The sequence below is a fragment of the Piliocolobus tephrosceles genome, chromosome 6 (assembly GCF_002776525.5).
Source record: "Piliocolobus tephrosceles isolate RC106 chromosome 6, ASM277652v3, whole genome shotgun sequence".
Classification (NCBI taxonomy): Eukaryota; Metazoa; Chordata; class Mammalia; order Primates; family Cercopithecidae; genus Piliocolobus; species Piliocolobus tephrosceles.
This window is the reverse complement of record NC_045439.1, coordinates 148108641-148132433: the sequence shown is the minus strand read 5'-3', so window position 1 is coordinate 148132433 and position 23793 is coordinate 148108641. Positions and strand designations below refer to the sequence as shown.

The following is a 23793-nucleotide window of genomic DNA, read 5'->3' as shown; positions in this document are numbered from 1 at the left end:
GCCCCTTTGACACATTCCCTTTAATCGGGCAAGGCAGGCACAGTTATATTTCACACGTGGAAGAACTGGAGGCTCAAGAGACGTGACATAACTTGCCCAAGATCATTCAGCTGGAGGAGGAGGGAACTGGGTCCAAAGCCTGCATCTGTCCCCCTCATAGGGCCGCTGCTGTGCTGCCTACCGTGTGGTCGGAATCACTCTTCTCAACTCCAGGAGGGCAAGGGAAGTCATGACGAAAGCTGAGAGCCTCCGGATCACTCAGGCTGGCAGCTGAGAAAGCTAGAAGCCTTTAATTTCCTAACTGATCTTCTTGCATTTTTATACCTTGAAAAATAAAAGACCAGATTTGCTTTAAATGATTTTATTAAAAATTGTACCAATTGATGGGGGGAAGATATACACACATAAACACATATGCATGTGAAGAACATAAACACATAAAGCCAAAGGCTCTGTACAGTTTTTTTTAAAAATGGGGCCCCTTTCTTCTTCCTCTCTCCCAGAGGCAGAGTGCCCAGACTCCAGGGCAGCTACCCTGGGGATGAACAAAATGCTACATTCTCACTGGGTCTCCCCCTGCCAGCCCCCGTGGATCCAGGGATAGGGTAGAAGGCTAGCAATGCTCCCGGAGCAGGGAGGGGCACTGGCCACCTGCACAGAGAGAGGCAGTGCAGGCCTGGGAGCCAGCACAGGGCTCTGAGCACCTTCAGCTGGGAGGTTGGCTGGGCAGCTATGAGCTCAGCTTTCTCCGTTATTCCCTCAAGACTCAGAGTCCCCACCTGCCCTCAGGCTGCCTAAGGGTGACGGGGAGCCCCTTCCTGCTAGGGTGTCTGGCCAGGATGGCCTGCTTCCAAGAGTCCTCACTTCACACAGAGAGCCGTCTCCAGGCCAGGCCAGCACTGATTTGCAGAAGGCCTGTAGAGCCATGGTGACCAAAATCTTCCTGCTTCTTCCACTTCCCTTCTCCCTACCCCACCTCCCCATCAAGTCCCTCAAAAAGAAGCACTCACTGAGGTAGCGTGCTCCTTGCTGTCCAGGACGGTCACAGTGGATCCACAGCACTCTTCCTGGGAGGCCCTGGCAGAACTGTCCCGAACAACCCCCAGGCAGAAGCCACCTGCGGATGGGGCTGGGCTGCCGGGGCAGAGACAGGTCAGCTGGGCCCCTCGGGGCCCTTGAAACAAGCCTGCCACATAGCTTTGAACACAGACCTACTCCCCTGGGGGCTGAGGGAGGTCACTGGGAGGTGATCTTTTTCCACCTCGGACTGAGCAAGAGGAGGCTGCCAGGGAGCAGCGCTGCAGTGGCCCAGGCTTTGAAACAGGCCAGGCAAAGGCCAGGATGAGTCCAGGCTGAGTCCTCCACCCTCACTGCAGGAGTCCGACTTCTGGCCTGGGGAGTTCCCTCACCAGATCTGTCCACCAACTTCTAGAAACGCCTGCTTTGGGGCTGTGAATTAGTAGGACCATTTTGACCCTGAATATCAGGCTTCCCTTCCTCCCAGGCATTTCTTCCACGAGGAGGGAGCTTTCCAGGCCCTCTCCCAACCCCCACCCTCAGCAAGCCACAAGGCCTCCACCGTCTTCAGCTGGTTACAGGTCAGGATCCAGGTCAGACTCTCCCTCCCTCTAAATCTGATTCTCCACCCCTCGCTAGAGACAGCCAGGCTCCTGGGGGTGGAGGATGGAGTCTGAGGGGGAGGAGGTGGGGGGGAGGGGCAGGTCTCCTGAGGCTAGACTTGAGGAATGTTTAGGCCAACTCAACAGGCAGAGGAGGAAGGGGCCAGTCTAGATCACTAAGCCAATTAAAAACAACCAGCCAGAAAGAACCTTTCTCCTTCCTGACAGCTACTCTGCCAGCTACCTCCTGGGCTTCTTTTTTTTTTTTTTTTTTTTTCGGTGGGGAAGAAGGGAGAGGGAAAAGTGAGGGGTGTAAATTTTGCCCTGGCTCACTTAAGACAGTTCCTGGCTTTGCATAATATGGAGACAGTGCAGTCAGACCACCTTCCACCTGCCCCAGGCTTGATGTTGAGGTGGGTTTGTCAAAGTCTGGGCTCAGTTCTCAGGCCACGGGGCACCCAGCCTGGGCCCAGCAAGGTCTCTGAAGCTGATGGCCTTGCCTTAGCACCAAGATCTAAATCATTTTCTCTCTCACTGAGCTCAGGTGGAGAGTCTGCCAAGAGGGGTGAACAGTGGCTGCTGTAAATAACCCCGGTTTTTTGGTGTGTGCCACTGAAGCATACGGCAGCAGCCTGCCTGTCACCACCTTGATCCAGACAGGGGAGAACAACATATGTCCCATACACATCATAAAATGGTATGGAGACCCACAGGGAAGGCTGAATTTCACAATGGTCAGTGCGTCCCCGAGCCAGTCCTCACGCTGGTCCCTGGCTCCTCCTCTGCATAGCAGGAACCCGTCTTCTTAGCAGACAAATCATGGTACACACCCTGAGAATAGAATTCTGACCAAGAAGAGGTAATATCTCCAGAATATCTGAGCAGAACAAAACAAAGGCTTACACGCACAGTTTGAGGCCCTTCTCCTCCAGGGTGCTGTGAGCCCATACGGCACCTTTGTGCAAATTAGGAAAGGCACCCCTTCTTCTTGGGAGAAGTAGCCCCACACTAGGGCACACAGCTTAGTGAGCAGAACACAAGCTGAATTCCAGCCTCCGTTAGCTCTCTCTGCAGGTGCCCTTGTGCAGTGAACAACCTGCACAACTGTACGTCCAGAAGATCAACGTCTCCTTCAATAGTGCTGAAGACCTCCTCTCTTCAGAACTGGAAGAGCTTGGGCTTGTTCTGATCTGAGAGTCTACTCTGGACTCTTCCTGTTTCCTTGGGTGGCCCTGAGGTCTTCTTTGTCCAGGGAAGCGTCTTTTCTTTGGACCTTACTTCACTGTTAGCACCAATGTTGTCTTTTCTCACATATGCAAAAGTTCTAATTTAGTTTCCAGCGTCTGGTTAACAGATTCCCTGCGCCTGCTATTGGAGCTGCCGCACCGGCTGCTTTCGATCCTCTCCATAAGTGCCGCAGCAGGGAGAGAAGGGAAGACATGCAGAGGCAGCTGTGATCCTGCTGCTTCCAGAGCAGGCCCTTCCGGCCTAGCTGGAAGCTGGAGGAAGACAGGAAGTGTGTACCCAGCTTTGACGGTTCCCCATTCTAATCATTATCTGTGACTCTAAAAGTCACTTCTCAGCTGGCAAAGCCACTGTCCTGGCTTCTTCCGCATCCCACTAGGTGTGAAAAATGATTGGGGATGAGGGGGAAGAGGTATGTTGTTTCCAAGGAAACCAAAAGGGTCTGGGGTCCTCTAGGGCTGATCCTTACGGTGGAGCGGCCACCACATTTTCCAGCCCCACTGCAAACCTGCCCCCGATGTCCCTCGGTGCCGATGCTGGGGGTGGAATGCGGTCTGTCGGGGGGTTCTTTTGAAAGAAGAGCCAACAAAGGCACAGGCTGCCAGCAGCAGCACGCTGACCGACTATTCAGCTCATCCGTGGCTGACACCCAGCTGGTCCCAGGCCGCCAGTGGTGGCAGTGGCTCTGTACCTCGGGACCAATCCTGGGGCCTCCAAGGGGGACCAAGTCAGTTTTGAGGCCTGGTCAGAAGTCTGGTTCATTTTGCGACATGTTTGAGGGGTCCTTAGAGAAACCCAACCCTCCCTGAGGTCTGACAGGAGCTGGCCAGGAATCCTTGAGCCCTTGGAGCAGGTCCTGGCTGGGGCAAGTGAGAACCCAGACAGATGTGGGGCTGGCCAGCCAGCCTAGTGAAACTGCTGTCCTCCAGTGGAAAGCCCCTGGCCCAGGCCCTGCTGGGTTAAAGCAATGTGCCCATCAGGACCGTGGTCCCCATCCACAGTGGAAGGCTCATAAGTTCGGTGGAACTGGGATTCGAGTCCACTCGATTTCTTAACCGAGTTCCTCTGGAAAAACCACAGTCCACTTCCCAGAGGACATCACTAACGGATCATCTTCGACAACCGGTAGATTCCTCAGTCGAAGAATCTACTTGTCAGAGGCCTTGGGAGTTCTCACCGTCACAGAGACATCAGCCTCCCCTTCAACAGTGTTTGACAACGGCCCCCATTCCAGGTCAAGGGCCTGACAGAGAAAGAAGGTCCCACTTGAGTATGTTGTATATACACACAGGGAGAAATGTAAAAAAATTAAAACGCAAAATAACAACAAAAAAACAACTTCACAAGACACAGTGTCAGTCCTGCCCGATGTCCTTCCTGACGGTGTTCCTGGTGCCCCATGTGAAGAGGGCAGCCCAGCCTCACCTAGGGCCCGCCCCGTTCCTGTTCTCTTCTCCATTCAAAGCAAGGTTGTGCAGGAAGAGGAGGATCTGCCACCACACGCGATTTCGGTTCTGCTGGTGCTGAAGGGAGAAAAAAAAAGGCCAACATAACTCCCAAACACAACCTTAGACGACTCCCTCTCATTTCCAATAAAAGTTCAGATCTCCAAGTCTCACGGCTGGCACTTTAATCCTATCAGTACAGCTCACAGCAGGGAGTGGGGGAGGCGAAAGAGACACTGCCATGCGGAGGAGATAGTGGAGTTCTCCAAAAACAATTGCAGTTTTAACACTAAAAAGAAAAGACTAGGCTCTATATGCACTATGCACAAGAGGATTAAGCTTTTTCCCCTGCTTGCAGGATTTTCCAGAGTTTAGCCAAGTGCTGCTTTTAATCAGATTGGCTCCCGAGCCCCTCAAACCTCAGCTGCATGAACAACAAACTGGCTTCAGAAAGAGAAGTGCCCCCCTCTCCCCCGACTCCAAAGTAACATAGAGAACAAGGGGGAAGGGGGGCTCCATCTGCAAGTGATTTGACACTGCGAAGGTCAAAGGGTTAATCTTCAATTTAAACCACACTGCTGAGGCAGCAAAAATCTGATTTCATCCAGTGCAAACACGCACACACACAGACTCTCTCACACACACACACACACACTCTTGTGCGCCCGCCCGCTCTCCCTCTCCAGCATCTCCAGCTCGGTGCTGCCCTTTTTATAGATGCTCTTGACAGTAAGCCATAAATAATCCCTCTTGGAGCGCTCTCCTACTGACTGGAGCCAATTAAACGTTAAGCAAGAACATACTTGAAAACAAAACAAAAACAAAGAATATATACTATGCTCTGGAGGTTATCCCAGGTCCTACGGTCAGGCTGGGAAGCTAGGGGCAAAGTTCAGGGGTCAGTGGCTCAGCAGATTGGGGCTGGTGCCCTGCCCACGCAGGTACCATTTCCCAGGGGAGGCCCGGGCGGGGCGGGGTGGGGGAGGAGAAACTAAGGGGTGCTGGAAGAGGCGGTCTTTGTTCTCTCTTTGTCTGCCAGGGCAGGAGGACTGGGCGGGGGCCTCGCCACAGGGTTCTCAGTGGACAGGGGAATAAAAACCTAGTGTGCAGAAAGGAGCCAGCACGGGCTGGACTTGGATTACCTCAGTGGCCCCGTCAGCAAGCAAGTTTACATGAGGTGTCCGGGGGAGCTGGAGCCCTCTCTTAAACTGTCTTCAACCACAGCACCAGCCCCCACCAGGCAACGACTCCGGTCAGATGGGTAGAGGAGAGAAGAAGCCAGTGGCACAGCTGGAAAGGGGACCCAGGTTGCCTGGACTCCCAGAGATTCCAGGTTCCGTCCAGCCCCGGCCTCCCTGACCTTTCCCAGGGCCACCATGCAGGTTGCCAGCTTCCCCTTCATGCTGCCCTAGGCCACAAAAAGAGAGGCATCCAGGCAGCTGGCCTCAGGCCTGACAACCCAGGTGAACACAGAATGCCCCCGTCCATGGCAACAGCATTCCTCCTTCCCCCGTAGAAGAGCCTGGAAAACAAGCCAGCAAACTAGAGGCACGGCTCCTGCTTGGAGGGGAAGGGAAATCGGGGCTCCTGCTTGGAGGGGAAGGGAAATCGGGCGGGCCACAGAAGAGGCCTGGCAGACAGCGGGTGGGGAGATGGATGGCTTCCTCGTGTTTTGTAAACAAAGATGAGTAAAAAGAGGAAACACACCCGGCTTAACAAAATCTGGTTAGAGTAAAACAGCGTGAAAATGGACTCAGCTGCAAACCCGAAGCCTCGGGCCTGCAGCAGCTGGGCCAAAGACCCCCCTCTCCTCCCCTCCCCAGCTGCTGCCCGAGACAGGTGCAGAGGTCATGTAGCCGAACAAGAGGCGAATCCAGGGGCAGACTCATCCCTGGCGAGGCCAGTCTGCTGGAATTCCAGAGCTCCTCAGGTGCTTGTCTGAGAAGACTGGTGGCAAGAACAGTCATCACCATAAGAGTAACGTGGGGTAGGGCGGCCGTGGGGGGTGGGGAGGAGCCAGGCTCTGTTTTGTGTGTTCTGCATCCTTGCTTCTCAAAGGGTGGTGCATGGACTAGCAGCCTTGGCATCATCAGAGAGCTGCCTGGAAACGCAGACCCCGCAGCAGAAGATGCCCCAGGTGATTCTGAGGCACATTATCATGCCTATTACTTAGCTACCACGCAGCTAGTTTAAGTGGCAGGGACTGGACTGAACCTAGACCATCTGGCCCTAGAGCGATGTCCCTTCCCGTCATCACTGTGTTCAGAGTGCCGCCACCTTTCCTTACACAAAGCAGACCCTCTAGCCTCCCCTTCACTAAATCATCTCCAAACAGCTCAATGGCCAAGGAAAGCAGATGAGAATTCTATGATTTGGGGCTGGGGCGATTCCCATCTCTGTATGTTTCAGTTTCTCCCAAATTCCACTAATGCAGGCCATCTACTGCCTGGGCAACTTGGGATCTCTGAAGATGCGGCACGGACTCCATCATCTGGGAGTGCTGGGGGACTGAGAGGCAGCTGTGGGCCAGAGGGTGTTTTCAGACAGGAAGACTGAGGTCCCGCGGGGGACCCAGGCAGGCCTAGGCACAGGAAGCAGGGTTCATGGGCCGGCCCTCGGGAAGGATCTAGTTTCCACGCCTCTGTGTGTGACACTCCTTAGGGCTCACGAACTGGCAAGGAAGGCTCTATGGTGTATGGATCCCCAGGGACCAAGAATCAGAGGACCTGGCTTTAGGGGTGGATCTCCCATCAACCTGCTCATGAGTTCCCTCTTGGCTTATAAGGAAAACGCAGGTATTGTACTAGATCAACAGTTTATAAACCCAACTGTGTCACTAAGCCAGCTGAGGTGCTGTTGCAAGTACAGAGTCTCCAGGCCTCTCCCAGACCCACCCGGTCAGAATTTCATGGAAGGGTCTCAGGAATCTGTGTACTGAACAAGCTCCCTGGGTGACATTTTAGAGATCAGAAATCGTTTATTGTATATTTTAATCATACAAGCAATACGTGTTAATTGTAGAAATATTGGAAAATACAAGACATCACAGAGGAGGAAATAAAGTCACTCATGATCCAACGGCCTAGAAGAAAACACTTCACGTGTTGGTGTTCTGTCCAGTGCCTTTCGATCTCTTCCCACCAAAGTAATGTCTTATCCATTGGCCAAGCCAAAGGTGAATCCTGCCGGGGTGGTTCTGTGGCAGCCAGGCCACAGCCTTTTGGAAACCACAGAGGTGCTCTCCAACCCTCAGGAGTCTGTCATCCACAACTACCTTCAGGATTATAACTCAGAGCTCCAACAACTGAATTCTGTCAGCCGGGTGTAGGGCCTGGGAACCACCCATGGGCCCAGGAGCCGTCTCTTGACTACAAGCAGATACCACACAGGCTCCCTTTGGCCTTCTCCTGCCTCAGGGCAGCCCTCACAAGACCCTTTTCCACGAGGAAACCAAGAGAATCAAAGAATGCCCTGATTACAAAATACAACGATAAATAAAATCTTTCCTAAAAGTTTAACAAAAGGGCCTGACTAGAAAGGAAAGAAAAAGGGCTTGAAGGGAGGCCAGTGGGAGAAACGGTGAGAAGGAAGGAAGTCGGCCTTCACCGAACAGGACGAAGAACACAAAGACACCAAAACACCAGAGAAGGTGGATCCTTCCACAAGAGGGTATGGAGGAGAAGGGGACAAGGAAGGGGAACCAGGAATGAGCGCACTTGGCCTCTGCCCCTCAGGCACCTGGCACAGCACCCGGTGCACAATCTGAGATCAACAAGGGCAGACCTGCAGAACCAGGCCTGTTCTCCTAGACTCAGCTAGGGCACCCCTCACAGAATGGGGGTTCCCAGAATACACAGTCGGGGTGACCCAAGGGTGGGGGCTGGGATACAGGGGAGCAGAAGCTCACCCTAGAGCCCTCAGACTCACATGATTTAGAAGCCAGGGCCAAGGCATGGAGGGAACGAACAGAGGTCAACGCCCCCAGGGCAGGCGTCCTAACATAGTAGATCACAGTGTCGTCTTCAGTGAAGACAGCGCAACCAGGCCTCAGAGCCCCGTGCGCCTTCTGTGGCCCAGTTTCATTTTCTTCCCATGGTCAGGGGATGAAGGCAATCAGCTGACAAATGTTTCAATCCCTACTGTGTGCAACACCCTATGCCTGAATGCACAGTTGCTCATCCTGTATAATGGGGAACATGGAAGGCATACAGTAGGCACTCAACAAGGGCACGCTGGACCGACTACAGAGGAGTCAGCCGTGAAAGATAACCCACTTGTCTGAGGCCAGAAACAACTGATGTCTGGCCAGGTCTAAAGATGTACTTTATGTGATGGTATCAGCCTCTCACCTGGGGAGAGGCCCAACTAGTAAAAGGCCTCCTTTTTTTTTCCCTCTAAAGAGCTGGCTGTGGTGTCTGACAAGGTTGGACTATATAAATCAAACTCTGTTTCATCCCACACAGCCTCTGCCCTAAGCACAAAGCATGTTCCCTACGCTCCCTGGATAAGAGTCTCCCTCTGCCTCCCCCCTTTCAGATCCAATTCACAGCCTCTGGCGGCTTTGTGTGTCACCAGTGTTCCAGAGGCTCCAGCTAGAGCTAATTCACCCCAAAGTATCAGAGGAAGAAGCAAAGCCAAGCCGTGTGCAGCTCTAAAAGAACCTAACTCACAAAATGCAAATTTACCAAACAGAGAGCAACTTATAATATCTGAGATACAGAACAGAGCACTTTCCTTTCTTCTCATGTGATCCTCACAATAGGAAGAGCAGGCATTATCAACCCATTCTAGAGCGACGGAAACAATGGCTCAGAAAAGTCATCCCAAGTTAGTTGGGAGGGGTGTTATTTGAGGCTCTGACTTCTGACTCCAAAGCTATGTTCCTTCCCTAAAATTTTGCAGTGTGTTTATTCACATTATGAAAATAGTATTACCTTTTCAAAGCAAATCACCACTGATCTGCTCCCCTAGTATATTTAAAGACATTGTTTCCAGATCATTAACTATTTAGTAAGGATGCTGTGGACCAGAAAAAAATAAACCTTTCGGAGGCAGAGCTAACTGAAGATCAAACAGAAATAAAGCTAAAACTGGTCTGAAATTATAACTTCAGACCATGATCTGAAAGCACACTCAATCTCTTCAAAATGCAGAATTGTCTATACTCTAGGGGAAGGTACACAGTCTACGATGTGACGTTTTCCTCCCTCTTCCCTTTTCCCTGTCATTCTCTAAACCTACTCAGGCCAGGGCTGAAGGAAAGCTCCTTGCAGTTGAGAACAGGAACATTGAGATAAGAGAGACTTTTGGAAAATTCCACTTGAAAGAAGCTAGGAAGATGTTTTCTGTTGAAATCAGCACATTTTAATCAAGCAACCAACTGAGCCACCAAGCACCTAATTGAGCTACCAAGCACCTAACTGAGCTACCAAGTACCCAGTTGAGCTAAGAGTTATGTGGATACAAAGATGACTAAAACATAAACTTGGTTCTCAATTGTTTTACGATATAATGGGGAGAAGAGCAAGAACACAGAGCTAAGTATCACATGAGGCAGAGCAGGTTGAGGCAGCAAATGCGTGCTCCCTTGTACCGCTGTTTTCTGGAATGTGATTGCTGGGTAGCAGGTATAGGGCGGTTGGACCATGGTTCCAGAATCCATCAAATCTGTATGGCGCCTAGCTCAGCAAACTATAGTGTGACTTAAGCATGTTACCTCACTTCTCCGAGCCTCAGTTTCCTATAACACAGGGACAATGGCGTCTAAAAGTACAAGGTTGCTGTGGTAATGACATGAGAAAAATAGACATAAAGCACTGGGCCTGGGGGCAGCAATGAGCAGGCTCCTTCTTCCCTGGGGAACACAAGGAAAACCTGGGACCCTCTGGCTTTGCAGAGCACTTCTCTCAACATGCTGTGCAACAGGGCCTGCCTGGGGAGCACCGTCATCCCGGCGGACTCATGAAGCCCCTCGGAGATCCCTGACTTCTGCTTTGAGACTGGCCACCGCAGCCACAGGCCATGGGGCTCAGGATTCTAGGCTGCCAGGCTAAGCCAAGGATTCTGAAACCCAGAGGGCAACCCTTGGGACCAGTGGGCCCACTGCCTCAGACTGCTTCTGACCCAGAGGCCTGAGGAACAAGCAATGTGGCAAAATGGAAAAGGAAAAAAAGGCTCCTTGCCAAGAACTTCCTCAGCCCAGCCAGTAGTGTTAACAGGACGGTGAAGCCACCATGGCCGCGCCCATAGATTCTCTAAGGACAAGAGCAGTCTGAAGCCAGCCAGCTCTCAGTGGAAGATGGCAAGGCTTCCTCTAACACAACTGGAAGACACTGGCTCCAGCCACTAGGGGTTGAGGGGTACGGGTGGGGGACAGAGCTGTGCTGTACCATCCATGTCCCCAGACCCTTGTTTTGCACCTCCACAGCCTGGAGGGAGGAACTACCAAGACCCTTAGTTTCCCTCAAGCTGAGAACAGCTCCATCAAACTACTGGGCAACTTCTGCAGAGCTCAGGAGGGCATGACGGTGTGTGCCCTGGTTAAAGAAGGGAGAGGGAGGGGGTTGGGGGGACAAGCCTGTTGTGTGTATTATGCTATATGCAAAATAACCCCAGGTTCTGACTCTCAGCCTGGGGTCTTTTCAGCTGACTGTTCACGTCCTGTCCAGGACCAGGTCAAGGCAAACCAGGCAAGGAGGAAGGTTGGAACCGTCTCCTTCACACACGGACTGATTGTGCTCTGGTCATGGAACATGACCTCTTGGCTGCCAGATACGGATCAAAAGGCAGACCAGACATTTTTCTTTAACCTTCTTTCTTTGTCTTTCTCCCTTAGTCCCCTCGTCCCATCACCCACTTTCCAAAAAAAAAAAAAGCCAATTTCCATCCTATGGCCTGCCTTGGTGGGGAGGGGATGAACTCTCCGGAACTACGAGGCCCTTCTCCTGGAAGAGAGAGCAGTCAGGTGCAGAGTGTGTGGGGAACTCAGCCTCTAGTCTGCCACGCTGATGACTCAGAAGCTAAATATAGCGAGCGATATAAACAGAGCCAGCCACAGAGCAAACACAGGGCCCCCAGCCCTGGCGCTGGCTCTCACGCACTCTGGCTCTCCGCAGGCCCTCCCCCAGCCTCATTCTTCCCCTGGCACTGTCCTAGGTGGGCCTCCCACTCCTGGGACAGAGGCTGGCTTCCTAGGGACCCTTCTAACTCTATAGCAAACCTCTGGGGCCCCTGCCCAGGGCTGTTCCATCTAGACCCTGAGCAGCCTAGTTAACCAGCTTGAGTTCCAGAAAACCACTCACTAATAACGAGAGAATCCCAGTGTCAGGAAGCAGTCAGGGGCTCCCTGAACAAAGGATCCAGTCTGCTAGGCAGAGAAGCTGCTAGTTAATAAACCATGCAAACACCAACTTGGGTACAACTTCCAAAAGAGCTCTCCAAATTACAAAGTCAGGTACAAACAAAATCCTAAAGTCATCTTTTAACATATTTCTAAAAGTACTCAACTGTCCCTGACTTAACAGTTACTTGTATCACAACTCCTAAAGGCCTTTCACATCAACTCTGCAAGGTAAGTGTTAGAAACTAAGGCTTGGAGAGATTAAATGATTTGCCCACGGACACACAACTTGTAAGTGGCAGAGCTGGGATTTGAACACAGATCTGCCTACAAGTCTAGGATCATTTCTGTGATATTACAGCTAAAGATGGTTTCAACCGAGTGGCTGAAAGTTTTCTCAGATTTCATTTGCCAAAAAATCTAATTACTATTCAGGGAATTTCCAAACCCGGCTTTTCTGAATGGAGCCACTCCTGATCCAAGTGAAAAAGCCATTTCCGACATGAAGAATTCCAACCCTCCTGTAGCTTTACTCACTCGACTGTCTACAGTAACTACTGTTTTTGAGGATTCTTGGCTTCTTAACATTGCCCAGAAATACCCCCACAAATATCATGATGGGCCAGTGCGACAGAAGAGACTCTCCCAAGGGGAGGGGATACCATTTCCTGCCCCTCCTTAGGCTCATGCTGAAGGAGGCCCTGGCACAAGGACAGGACAGCTGGGGTTCAGACCTTCTGACCAGGGCAGCCCAGGGCCTCAGGGAGGAAGAACATCTGTACCACACTCTTTCACGCAGAAGCTGGACACAGAAGCAACACAGCACCACCCTCAAGATAAGCCATTATCAGCAGACCATCGGGGGCCCTTGCCACAGTTTGTCAGCTCACAGAGGAGCAAACAGGGGAACCTTCACTCCTGCCCGGCCAAAGGAAGGTGGGATGTGCGATGAGGTTCGGAAAGGCTTTTACCTCCACTCGCTCTGCCTCCAACTCTCCTGCTGCTTTGGAGACACAAAGAGCTGAGGCGGAGCACCCTGCTGACTCTGACCTTCCGCCTCCAGTTTTTTGCCTGTGGGTCTGGAAGAGCCACCCGGAACTGATAACTTGGGTAACCAGGCTAGTCTTCCACCTAGCAAGGCTCTCGGGAAATGTGCTGAAAGCGCAGATGGCTCGCGTAAAATGACACCGAGGGAAACTTGGAACCTGTTGCATCTGGAGCCAGGTTGATACGCTCAATTGGCCATCATTCCATTTTATCGCATCATCACGTCCCCTCCCTCTGCTCCATCCTCCAAGGGAGAAGATCGTTCTGATGCAAAAAAAAAAAAAAAAAAAACAAATAACTCAGGTCTGTAACCAGGGACAAAAAGGGGGAGTTCACACTCTCCACAGAACTACGACCAGTGGCCACTGTCTGGCCCCAGGACACTATCCCAGATGTAGGGGAAAGGTGGTGGTCAGGCCTCCTCAAGCGCCATCCGCCTATTGGGTTGCCTCTCTTGGCTCTCTCAATCCAGCCCGCAATGATGGGGAACGACTGTCATTCCCTGAAGAGAAATTGATAAGGCCAACGTCCACAAATGATCAGTCTGGACACTCATTCCTCTGGACCAGGCAGGTGGAGGGAAGTTCAGGGGAAGCAGCTCTACTCAGGGAGTCCCCTGCCAGGTGGAGTGGGAAATGAATTGTGAACCAACAAGAACAAACATGGGGGGTGATCAGGATCATCAACACAAAGAAGGAAACAGGCATTAAAGAACATCTACTAGGTGTCCCGAACTCTCATAGGTATTTTCTCACTTAATTATCGCAGTAAAATTCTGTGGTATTAGCACTAATTCATAGAAGAGGAAATAGGTTCAGTGAAGTCAAGTGACTTCCCGAAAACTAGTAGGCGGCAAAGCTGGTATTCAAACCTGGACCTTCTGACTCTGAACCCAAAGCCTAGAAACTAAATCCCAAACAACCTCCTTCCCACTGCCTCAGTTTCTCTGCCTGCAAAAATGAGAGAAGGGAACAGGGAAAGAAGATAAAGGATAAGAATGGAGGAGTGACAACAGCACTTTCTAGATACAAAATCTTAGACTGTAGTTTATATAAGAATCAAGTTTAGAAAATGACTCACTTCTTAAAACCAGCCACGGAAACATTCCAGGAGTACCAGTGTCCCACCTGCCTGAAGCCCCCTCACCCAGCCCTAGCCCTTCGTGCAGGATGAGTTTCTGGTGAAGGTCTATAAGCAGGGTCAGTGGGGAGGAGGGGGTTAAACGCAAGAAGACCCTGGGGAGAATTGCTCAAGGAGAAGACAAAAAGCCTGGCTCTTTGTACTGGAAAATTTGGGAAAATCAGCTCTTTGAGCTAGAAAGGGCTCACTGGCCAGCCTCCTACCCTTGCAATGAATTGTAGTTTTACTCAAGTAAGTAAAGAAGTAGGTAGCAAGTAAGAAGTAAGTAAGATGAAGAAGTAGGTAGCTGGCAAGAAGGGCAGGGGTATAAGTAAGTAAGTAAGAAGAAAGAAGTAAGAAGAAGTAGGTAGCTGGCAGGAGAGTAGGGCTATAGGGAACTTGGGAGCCAGTGTGGAGTGAAATGTGAGGCAGAGGAGACTCTCGTGAAGCTCTCCTCCAGTTCTCCTTCTCCCTAGCTTGGACGGCTCTGGCTAAAAGCACAGCACCTTGTCTAAAACTAACCTGTGCCCTCAAAGAGGCAGCTCTGAACTGGGAGAAGTGATGCCGACCAGCAAAAAGCAGGGCAAGGCTGGGCACAGTGGCTCATGCCTGTAGTCCCAGCACTTCGAGAGGCCAAGACAGGTGGATCATCTGAGGTCAGGAGTTCGAGACCAGCCTGGCTGACATGGCAAAATCCCATCTTCACTAAAAGTACAAAAATTAGCTGTGTGTGGTGGCGGGCGCCTATCATCCCAGCTACTGGGGAGGCTGAGGCAGGAGAATCGCTTGAACCAGGGCGGTGGAGGTTGCAGTGAGCCGAGATCACGCCACTTTACTCCAGCCTGGGCGAAAGAGCCAAACTCTGCCTCAAAAGAAAAAAAAAAACAAAAGCAGGGCCAGACCTTGGGAGAAGGGCCTCCTTCTCCTCCTGTTCAGGACCAAGTTAGGAGGGTCCCCAGGACTGTATCCTAGTCCTGTGCCAGGGAGGGCTCCCAGCCTGTTCCCAAGCCTACAGAGGCTCACCAACGAATGGGGGAATATTCTGAGGAATAACTGGTGAGAGAGATCAGATTATTGCAAATGAAGCAAGCTGCCTTCCACATAGCCCTCTAGATGAGTCTAGGAGAGCCACAGCCACTGTGTCCCCCCATCCTCTCCAGTACCAGAGCTGGAAGCTGTGAGCTGGGCTCAGCCATAGGCCTGTACAACCAGTGTGGAGTGAATGGGCAGGAAGGAGGCCAAGAAACTGAAAACAAGAATCAGAGTGAGTCCACACATGGACTGAAGGGGAAACTCTAAGCCAAGTTTCCACCAAATAATCAAAGGAGAGAATAAGAACTGGAGCGTAAGTCTGTTATCTAAGCATAGGGCCACCCTCCCGTCCTGATAACTAAGGGACCGGGAGGACTTACCAGGCCCAGGCCGAGCCCCAGACTGTCCTCAGAACTCCTTGGCAGAGGGCACTAACCATATCTAACCTGCAATGGCCTGTTCTTAGAAAACCCGAGGTCAATTCCTCTTCCCCTGGCACTGGCAATGGTTTGATACTTAAGTCAACCTACTATTACCAATAGCTCTCCTCCAGCCACCTGCAGCTACCCACCTCACCTCAGAGTCTGCCCAGTCATGGTCAAGCTATGTATTCCCTTGATTTCCTGACAGTCAGACACACACACACACATACAGAGCCAGCTGGGCTGGGGACACAGTCCCAGAAGTACAGAATGTGTTCGCTTCCAGGTGGCATGCCTGTGCTTCAGCTGTGGCTGTACCAGCACGGATGCAGCCTCAGGCTCCTCTCCCAGCCTTGGCAGCCATCCAGAAAGCCAGCCTGAAGAGGAAGGGTTGAGTGCCTGGGGGCCCAGCCCAGACAGCGGCTGCTGGAGCAGGGAGGGCAGCCTCCAGTCCGTGGCACAGAGGGCTCCTCCAGCACGAGCCTGCCAGCCGCCGCCTTTGTTGATGGACTCTGCCACATGCTCGGCTGACACGCGATGCTCCGCCCTGGCGGGGCTGGTGCCAGGCTGCCGGCTGAGCGCCCGGCTGGCCGCCGGTCTGGGGAGCCTCTCCGAGGTACACTCTGTGGAGTCCCAGACCCTGGTTCCCAGACAGAGACAGTGAGGAGCGGCCTCCCCAGCTGGAAAGTGTCAGGTTTCAACCGGTTCCACCACTTTCCCCCACTCAGGCCCCATCCCTTGGCCTGGTTACCCGTTTCCCACTGTACCTTAGCCAGGCACCCCCCAACTGCCCAGTTTCACTGCAGCATCCTGAAAATCTTCCTGTTAGGTCTGTGAGGGGCAACCCCCGAGCCACAGCCATAAGAAGAGATAGGCTGTCAAGCAGGGCTGCAGAAAGCCATCCTATTCCCAGGGAGGGACCGTAGCCTCTCCCCAGAGGGCTCTTATGGAACATGAGTTGAGAGTGGGCAGTCAACCAACGTGGAGCTCAGAGATGAGGGCAAGATGCTCATCCAGTTGGGCCCGTCCTGCCCATGGGAACCGCAATAACCAAAACTCCGGGACCATATCTTTGAGGTCTGGCAGAGACAGAGTTGCTGACAAGAGGAGACAGGCAGGCCCTGGCCCCCAAGCCCCAGCAGACTCAACCCTCCTCCCCTAAAACCCCCGTGCCTACTTGCTGCACATGAAGCCGGTGGAACTGGTCTGCAATGCACTGAAGCTTTCGGGCAATCTGTACCTCTGCTCGATGTTGCCACTGCCCTTCGGGGGGCTGCTCCCCGATGGGCAAGACTGCCGGGAAACTGGCAGGGAGAGGAAGCCGGTAGCCAGCATTGCCTGCAAAGATAGAGGACCCACATCTCAGCATTCTCCACAACTGCTCCGGCCTCCCCACGCCTGCCTGACCTGGCCAAGACCGGAGGCTGAGGGTAAATCCTCACATGAGAAAGGATAGGAACTGGCCTGCCTCTATCAGGGCACTCTGCCAGGCTTGGACAGCCTGCTGCCCAAGTGCACAGAAGTTGCGGAACAGAAGTGGGAACAGAGAGAATGGCCCCAGCCTTCCCTTCGCTTCTCCATTCACCGACAGTGCCATGACAAAGGGCAGGTGGTAATGTGTGCAGGCGAACGTGACCCCTTCCGTCCTTATTTATCAAGCCACCCTTACCCACAGTTGGTTATTCACGTAGTAGCAGGTTGAAGCTCTTCTCTGCTAAAGCACTGGAGGTAGCTCTCCAGTTTCTGGGTTGAGCAAAGTAAGCGGCAGAGAAAGAAAAAATCAAAAAGTGTCTTCCCTTTTTTAGTGAAGTAGAGAAAGGCTAGTCTCCCGAAGCTCCTGGGCAGCAGCACAAAAACGAGGGAGGGAAAACTCCTGAGACGCACAGAGCTGCCAAGTTCCTCTCTGGAGACAGCCCCAGGCAAGACCTCTAGACCAGCGCTCCACACTCACCGAGTGCACGCGTTAGAGCCACCGCTAGGGGCGCCAGTCCGCCGGCCTCCCGGCTCCTTTCCCTCTTCCCTGCCTGCCCGCCTCATGCAACTTCTCAGACTCCCGCCAGAACTGCTTTGCCAGAACTGCCCTAAGGGGCAGTTAGTTCCCTCTGGGAGTGACTGCAGTGTCTCCTCAATCTGCTCGTCAGACACAGTAAGCCAGCCTCCTAGCCTTTGCCCTCCCTCCATAAGCTGCAGTGCTAATAGAAGAAAACGGACCGTCTAACCCGCCCTTTTGCCAGAGGAGGGCATATTTCTCACAAAACAAACTATTTATAAGCCCAAAAATGAAGGGGTCTTGTTTTAGCCTTGGAAGCATCCCGTCTGCTGGCATTGGGCCCAGGCAGGCCCACCTTCTTTCTCCAGTTTCCCTTTCACGCACGGAAAGTCCCAAGTGACAACTGGGGGCCACCTTCTGCCTTTGGGAACCCTCCCCCCCAGAACCGGCTGGGTATTTCCCCTTCACTGTCAACAGTCAGTCACAGATCCCCCAGCCTTCTCCAGCGCAAGAGGAGCCACTTTACAGTAGGCAAGTCACTGCTAGGACACTAAAGGCCAGGCCACTCAAGGGGCACAGGAAGTAAAAGGAGATACCATGGACACAAGGATCCCTCCAGGAGGGGACAGTTTGCCCCCTGGGGGGCCTGAGGCACAGGTGAGGAGCAGTAACAAGCCGACAGGCAGCAGGTGGAAGTCAAGGAATCAACAGCGCCTCCGATCACTTTGGGGAAGGAAACGGCAAAGGGCAGGTGTGGGGAGGGAAAGGCCCTCTTTTCCCCCAGTGTCTGTGGGAGGAGTCTTGAGGCTGACAGCACTCACCATAAAACAGTCGCTGGGGTTCCTCAGTTACCCCACAAGGCAGCATGACACCTTGGCTGGGGGAGGCTGGGCCGAGGGTCTGGGTAGCCTTGTCTTCCTGGCTGGTGGGTCGAAGGCCAGGGCCACAGCAGTGGGTGAGAGGGAAGAGCTGAAGTCGGCTGAGGGGGCAGTCAAGTAGGCTCTGGGCAAACAGATCGGCAGAGAGCGAGCTCCCGGGTTGGGCCCCCGGCTCTCCGTCCTCCGGCTGGAACACATCATCCTCCAGCTCCTCCACACACCGAGATGGCTCCATCTCTCCTGTGAGGGGGCAACGCAGGCATGTGGGCTGCTGCCCCACCAGTGCCACACCTGGAGCGACTCCCCTTCCCTTCTTTCTTCCGTGCTCCCCCTTCTTATTTCAGGTGGCCGGGCCATATACTGATGACATACAACCCTGGTAATAAAGCACTGCCAAGGGTGACACTCACTCCCAAAGTGTGGGCTGCCTACATGTTCAGGGGCTCTCCACACCTCTTCCCTGGGCCCGCCTGGAACCACCCTTTTTCCCGATCATGTTTTCTGACCTAGGCTGGGCACAAAGTTTGACTCTGAGGGTTGTGAGCAATAGCAAGAGTAGAATCAGCTATATGCATGCAGGGTACCTGGGAAAATATAAAGAAGACTAGCCTCTGTTAAGTTGCTGTCAAGGGTGCTGTGACCGGCTATACATATAGTGCTTACCACACACACACACACACACACACACACACACACACACAGAGTCATTGTCCCAAGGAAACTCTTATCTCAGTCTGAGCTGAGCTCCAGGCTCAGCAGAAAAAACAAAAGCCAGCAATCCCAGGGCAGCCAGGTTCCCTCCAAACCTCTAAGCCCCGCCCTGCTGCCCATCTACTCTAATCTCCACCCCTTGCTTGCACAACACAACAAACAGGCTCTGCAGTGTGGTAAAGAGTGTGTCCTGGGAGAGGGGATAAAGACCCAAGCTAGTCATTGCAGCTGCCATCTCAGCTCTCTTTGAGCAGAGGTGAGCTGTCTGCCCACCAAAGATTGGCCCGGAGAGTAGGTTCAGCCTCTCCCAACTAAGTCTCCTCACTAGTCTCCACGATTTCAAATCCTTGTTTCCACAGCCTCCCGCTCCTGCCAGCTCTGAACCTGAGACTGGTACAACTGGTCTTACAGAAGGAAGTGAAATTCAGCCCTCTCCCTATGACCTCACTCACTGCCTATACTACTGAGGTTATTGATATGAGTTTCTCGGTGATAAAGAAGTTCCTCCTGCTCCACCTGATGGCTCTTGGAAGTCTGAGCTTGGAGCTACTCAGCATCTTAAGCTTCCAACCCAGCTCCCTTCACATGCCAGGAACCCCTTAGGGCCTCTGCAGCAGCAGCCAGAAGCAGCCACCACCTGAACAGCTAGGGATAAAGCGATGAATTTCATTCTTGTCAGACTCAGTTGGAGATTCCTGGGGGTTCTGTCCCCCAGTCTCTTGCCATTGAAGAATATGCCAAATGGTCTATGGATTGGGGAAGTAGGTAAAACAATCTCAGTTCAATTCAGAATCCTGCCTTTGCCAAACGCAAGCTCTCTGTGAGGTGCTTGCTTGGGCCCTCCCTTCGTCCCATCCCATCCCTGTCCCTGAGCTGTCTATGGTCCTGTCTCTGCCCTCTTCCCCAGAGAGTGAAGAGATGCCTGCTAGGATGGCAAGCAGCCATGTGGTGTTCTTTGGACAGTTTCCCAAGTGTGTGTGTGTGTGTGTGTGTGTGTGTGTGTGTATGGGGAGGGGGGTAGGGGGTGCACTCCAGCTTATTAACAACAGGAAACAAAATTTCCTGATGAAAGGACCAAGTGCTGTCCTGCCAGTCACCTGGCAGGGGCTCCCCTCCAGCTCTCCAGCCTTCTCTTCTCAGGCTGGCAATCCTGACCTAAGAAGGGGCCCTCAAAGCCAATCACAAGCAGGGGTCATTGTCCTGGTTTTTCCTTTGAAGCCTATCACCTTCCCCTCCCCCTCCCAGCAAAGCCCCAAAGTTCAGCCCTTGCCTGGACTGGACAGTGGGGGAGGTGCAGCCAGAAGGTGTGGCTCTGCAAGCCCCGGGGACCCCTCTCAGGCTCCACAAACTGTAGGTGGCTTGCTTGTAGGTGGGCACCTCTGGAAGGGTGCTGGGCAAGGTCAAGGGTAAACTAAGAGAGGGTGAAGAAACCGTTTCCTCCCTTTTCTCCTGAGCTTAACAGGTGATGTCCAGAGTGGCGGGAGGAGGGCACTAACTGAGAACAGGGCCAGGGAATGCTTTATTCCTAGCAGAGGAACTCAAGCCCCGCTGCAACCATCCCAGCCCCTAAGGGCTGGAAGAGGGATGCTGAACTTAGACTCCTCCTCCTCTTAGGAGAAGGCAATAGCCAGACACCCAGAGCCTCGACAGTGACTAGGAACACACACACACACACACACACACACACACACACACACACACACACAGACCTGGGTGACTCCAGGAGAGAGTCTCAGCCTCTGAGTCGTGATGCCAGGGCTCCGCGCCAGGGTCCAGCGTGACGAGCACTCGGGGGCTTGACGCCCAGACTCGATTGGGAAGGAGGGAAAAAGCCCAGCTGTTAAGGAGAGAAGCCTTCAGACTCCGCAGGGAGGCAGGATGCCCCACAATTCCTGTTCTACCCCAAAGTCAGACCCAGAGGCTGGGCCGTTCTCGGGCGTCCAGGTCTGCACAGCAGTGCACCCCAGGTTCCCCTGCCTACCTGGACCCAACACCTTCGAGTCCCAAATGCTACCCCCAAGTTCCCTCTTGGAGCAGCGCACCCAGCTGTGGGTTCTGCACCCCGTTCTCTCACCCCAGGGCCCCAATTCTTCATGGTCACCCCAGACGCCCGCAGCCCAAACCCTTCCCGGGCCCCCATGCGCAGCGCGACTCCGCTCCCCACTTCCCCAGGGAGCTGCGATCCAACTCCGCCCGGACCCCGGCCGCCACCCGGGCGCTCACCGGGCTGCGGCAGGAGGCGGGAGGCGCAGGCAGGGGCGGCGGCGACAGCGGGCGCGGGCCGGGGCGGGAGGAGGCCACTCCGCACGGTGCGGTATTGTTTCCAAAATACGCCCGCTCGGGGCATCCCGCAAACAGCTGATGAGGCCCCGCCCCCCTGCGCGTCACGCCGAGGACTGGCCAATGGCGAGTGAAGCGCCAAGTCCCGGGCTGGGCAGCTGCCAGGGACGGTCACGAATGTACGAATCTTACCTTGGAAACATTGCAAGGGACCAAGCAAAATTCCGACCGTCGCCAGAAGCGCAGTTGGAGCGCCGTCGCCAGCGCGAATTCTGTCCCTAATACAGGCTCTGGAAGCGCCAGAGAGTCCCTGAATCCTCTATTAGGTGTCGGAGAGGGGGCGCCAAAGTAACTTTTGTCTTCTTTTTCACGGGAATGGGCAGAATAATTGCTGCGCGTCCAGAAAGGGAGGGGGGAAGGAGGCGGGGAGTTTTTTGATGAGGCTGATGCGTCCAGTGGGTGCAGGGTGCAGGGTGCGGGTCCCTATGGGATCCCAGCCTCAGGGGAAAGCTACCTCCCGCCTGCCGAGCAGGTCAGAAGAAAACTGCAGCCCCAAAGCTGAAGGTGTGTTTGAAACAAACACATCCAGAGGAACCCTTAGGTCCTCTTCTTGATTGGGCGTGGTAGGCACTGGCAAAATAAGGACCTGGCTGAGAAGAGGAGCGCTCAAGAAGGCAGGGGCTGCTTGAGCGGTTGACACATATCTCGCATATGGCAGCATTTAGAGATTGTGCTGGTGCTGCCAGAAGAGCAGCATGTCCTGCAGACCGCGCAAGGTAATCTGTGGGCTACTTCACAGACATTTACCGAGCACCTACTCTGTGCCAGATACTGGGCTGAGTGCCAGAAACCTGGCGTCTGCCCTCAAGGAGCTTACAGTCTACTAGGAGAGGTAGCCCTGAAAATAGTGAAAAGTCTTAGGAATTGTATCCGTTCCAAGGATAATGACTATTGAGGAATGCAGAAAAATTCAGAATACAAAGGCTGGAGAAGGCCTCAGGGAGACAGCTTTTAAATTGAATGGGAAATATTTTTCAGTAAGGAAAACCAGATGCACGTGGCTCATGCCTGTAGTCCCAACTGGGAGGCTGAGTCAAGGCGGGTTGTTCGCTTGAACTCAGCAGTTGGAGACCAGCCTGGCCAACACGGTGAAACCCTGTCTCTACTGAAAATACAAAAATCAGCCAGGCATGGTGGCGCATGCCTGTAATCCCAGCTACTTGGGAGGCTGAGGCAGGAGAACTGCTTGAACCCAGGAGGCCAAGGATGCAGTGGGCCGAGATAGGGCCACCGCACTCCAGCCTGGGCGACAATGAGACTCCATCTCAGAAAAAAAAAGGCCTAAGGGTAGCAGACTGAAGTGCAGAGCTGGAGAGCTTGCCTGTGCAGGGAGCAGAGGGAGGCTTGGTGACTGATCACTGGGTGCACACTGAGATTTAGGAACAGTGGGCATGGGCAGGTAGATTCAGGTCAGATTACAGAGGTGTCCCTGGAATGCCAGACTGAAGAATCTGTATTTTATAAAGGGGAGGCGGCAAAGATTTTATTGGAGATGAGTGGCTTGACCAAGCCTGAGTTTTAGGAAAGATAAAATGATGAGTCCAGTAAAGCAGTGAGAGGGAGCCACTCCCGCAACAATCCTGACCCCGGGGGGGCGGTAGGGCTCAGCTGTGCTCTGACCACTGAGCTGCTCTCTGAGTTGTAAACTCAGATTTAAGGTCAGTGGAGCTGGGACCTTCAGCCCAATAGAGCCTGAAGTCTCCTTGTACCTTTTCCCCATCCATTCTTTCCTTTGCTCCCTCACAAGGCACCTGAAAGAGAATGAACCAGCCATATTGAGGGCTGTGGTTGCTAGAATAGAAAAATACTGTCTCCAAAGGACAGAGAAGAGGGAAAAGGGAAAGAGTGGGGAGTCAAGGTTGGCCAGTAGCACAGTCCCCCAGAAATTGATAGATGTCCGGCAAGAGGCACTAAGCCAAAAGGAGGTATATCATTTTACCCAGAGGCTTGGCCAAAAGTGCATGTCTGAGCTGGTCAGAGTGACCTTACCCTCCTGCTACAGGTAGGGAGATGCGGAAACCAAACTCAGCCTCTGTGAAAGGTACTGGGAGCCCTCCATGGTTTCCAATGCACCGACTTCCTTCCACTCCTTCCTTCCATCCTTCTCTTCTCATTTGCTTTCCTATCAGGCCAGCGTCTCAGGCTGGCCAGTGGTGCCCCTGAGCATTCCTTAGGTTCAAGAGTGGAACTAAAGGACACAGCAGCTCTGAATCTGCCCTCTGGGACAGCACAGGCCCTGAGGGCTGGGGCCATCGTAGCAACCCTGACCCACCTGAGATGCTAAAGCTCTGCTTCATCACAGCCCTGCATGGTAAAATTGGGTCCACAAGGCAAAGAAGCTGAGAGAATGGGTTATTTTTGTTTGTTTTAAGACAGGGTCTTGCTCCGTTTCTCAGGCTGCAGTGTGGTGGTGCAATCACAGCTTATTGCAGCCTCAATCTCCCAGGCTCAAGTGATCCTCCCACGCTCAAGTGATCCTCCCACCTCAGCCTCCCAAGTAGCTGGGACTGCAGCTGTGTACCACCACAGCCAGCAAGTTTTTAAAATTTTTATTTTTGTAGAGACAGGGTCTCACTATGTTGCCCGGGCTGGTCTTGAACTCCTGG

The 23793-nt window shown here is 53.2% G+C and overlaps 1 protein-coding gene across 2 annotated transcripts; it reads right to left on the bottom strand.

Annotated features, from left to right (window-relative positions):
• Nucleotides 1–345: 345 nt before the first annotated feature.
• BMF (Bcl2 modifying factor) lies at nt 346–21207 on the bottom strand. Of its 2 annotated transcripts, XM_023189387.1 has the most exons (6): nt 21071–21207; nt 20557–20684; nt 18080–18376; nt 16446–16606; nt 4290–4387; nt 346–4107 (listed from the first exon to the last, which is right to left on the bottom strand). In XM_023189387.1, exons 3-6 carry the CDS (start codon nt 18369–18371, stop codon nt 4044–4046), a joined length of 615 nt encoding a protein of 204 aa, XP_023045155.1. In that variant the 5' UTR covers nt 18372–18376; nt 20557–20684; nt 21071–21207; the 3' UTR covers nt 346–4043. The 2 variants fall into 2 exon arrangements, with proteins under 2 accessions (XP_023045155.1, XP_023045156.1); XM_023189388.1 differs by having other exon boundaries at nt 346–4387.
• Between the last annotated feature and the right edge of the window lie 2586 nt (nt 21208–23793).

Bases quoted from the DNA above. Each gene is read 5' to 3' on its own strand.
- BMF (XM_023189387.1), bottom strand. From the start codon at position 18,371: ATGGAGCCATCTCGGTGTGTGGAGGAGCTGGAGGATGATGTGTTCCAG. The intron at 4,388-16,445 runs GTAGGCACGGGG...TTCTCCCTTCAG, and splicing joins ACCGGCTTCATGTGCAGCAA to CACCAGCAGAACCGAAATCG. The intron at 4,108-4,289 runs GTGAGGCTGGGC...TTTCTCTGTCAG, and splicing joins AGGAACGGGGCGGGCCCTAG to GCCCTTGACCTGGAATGGGG.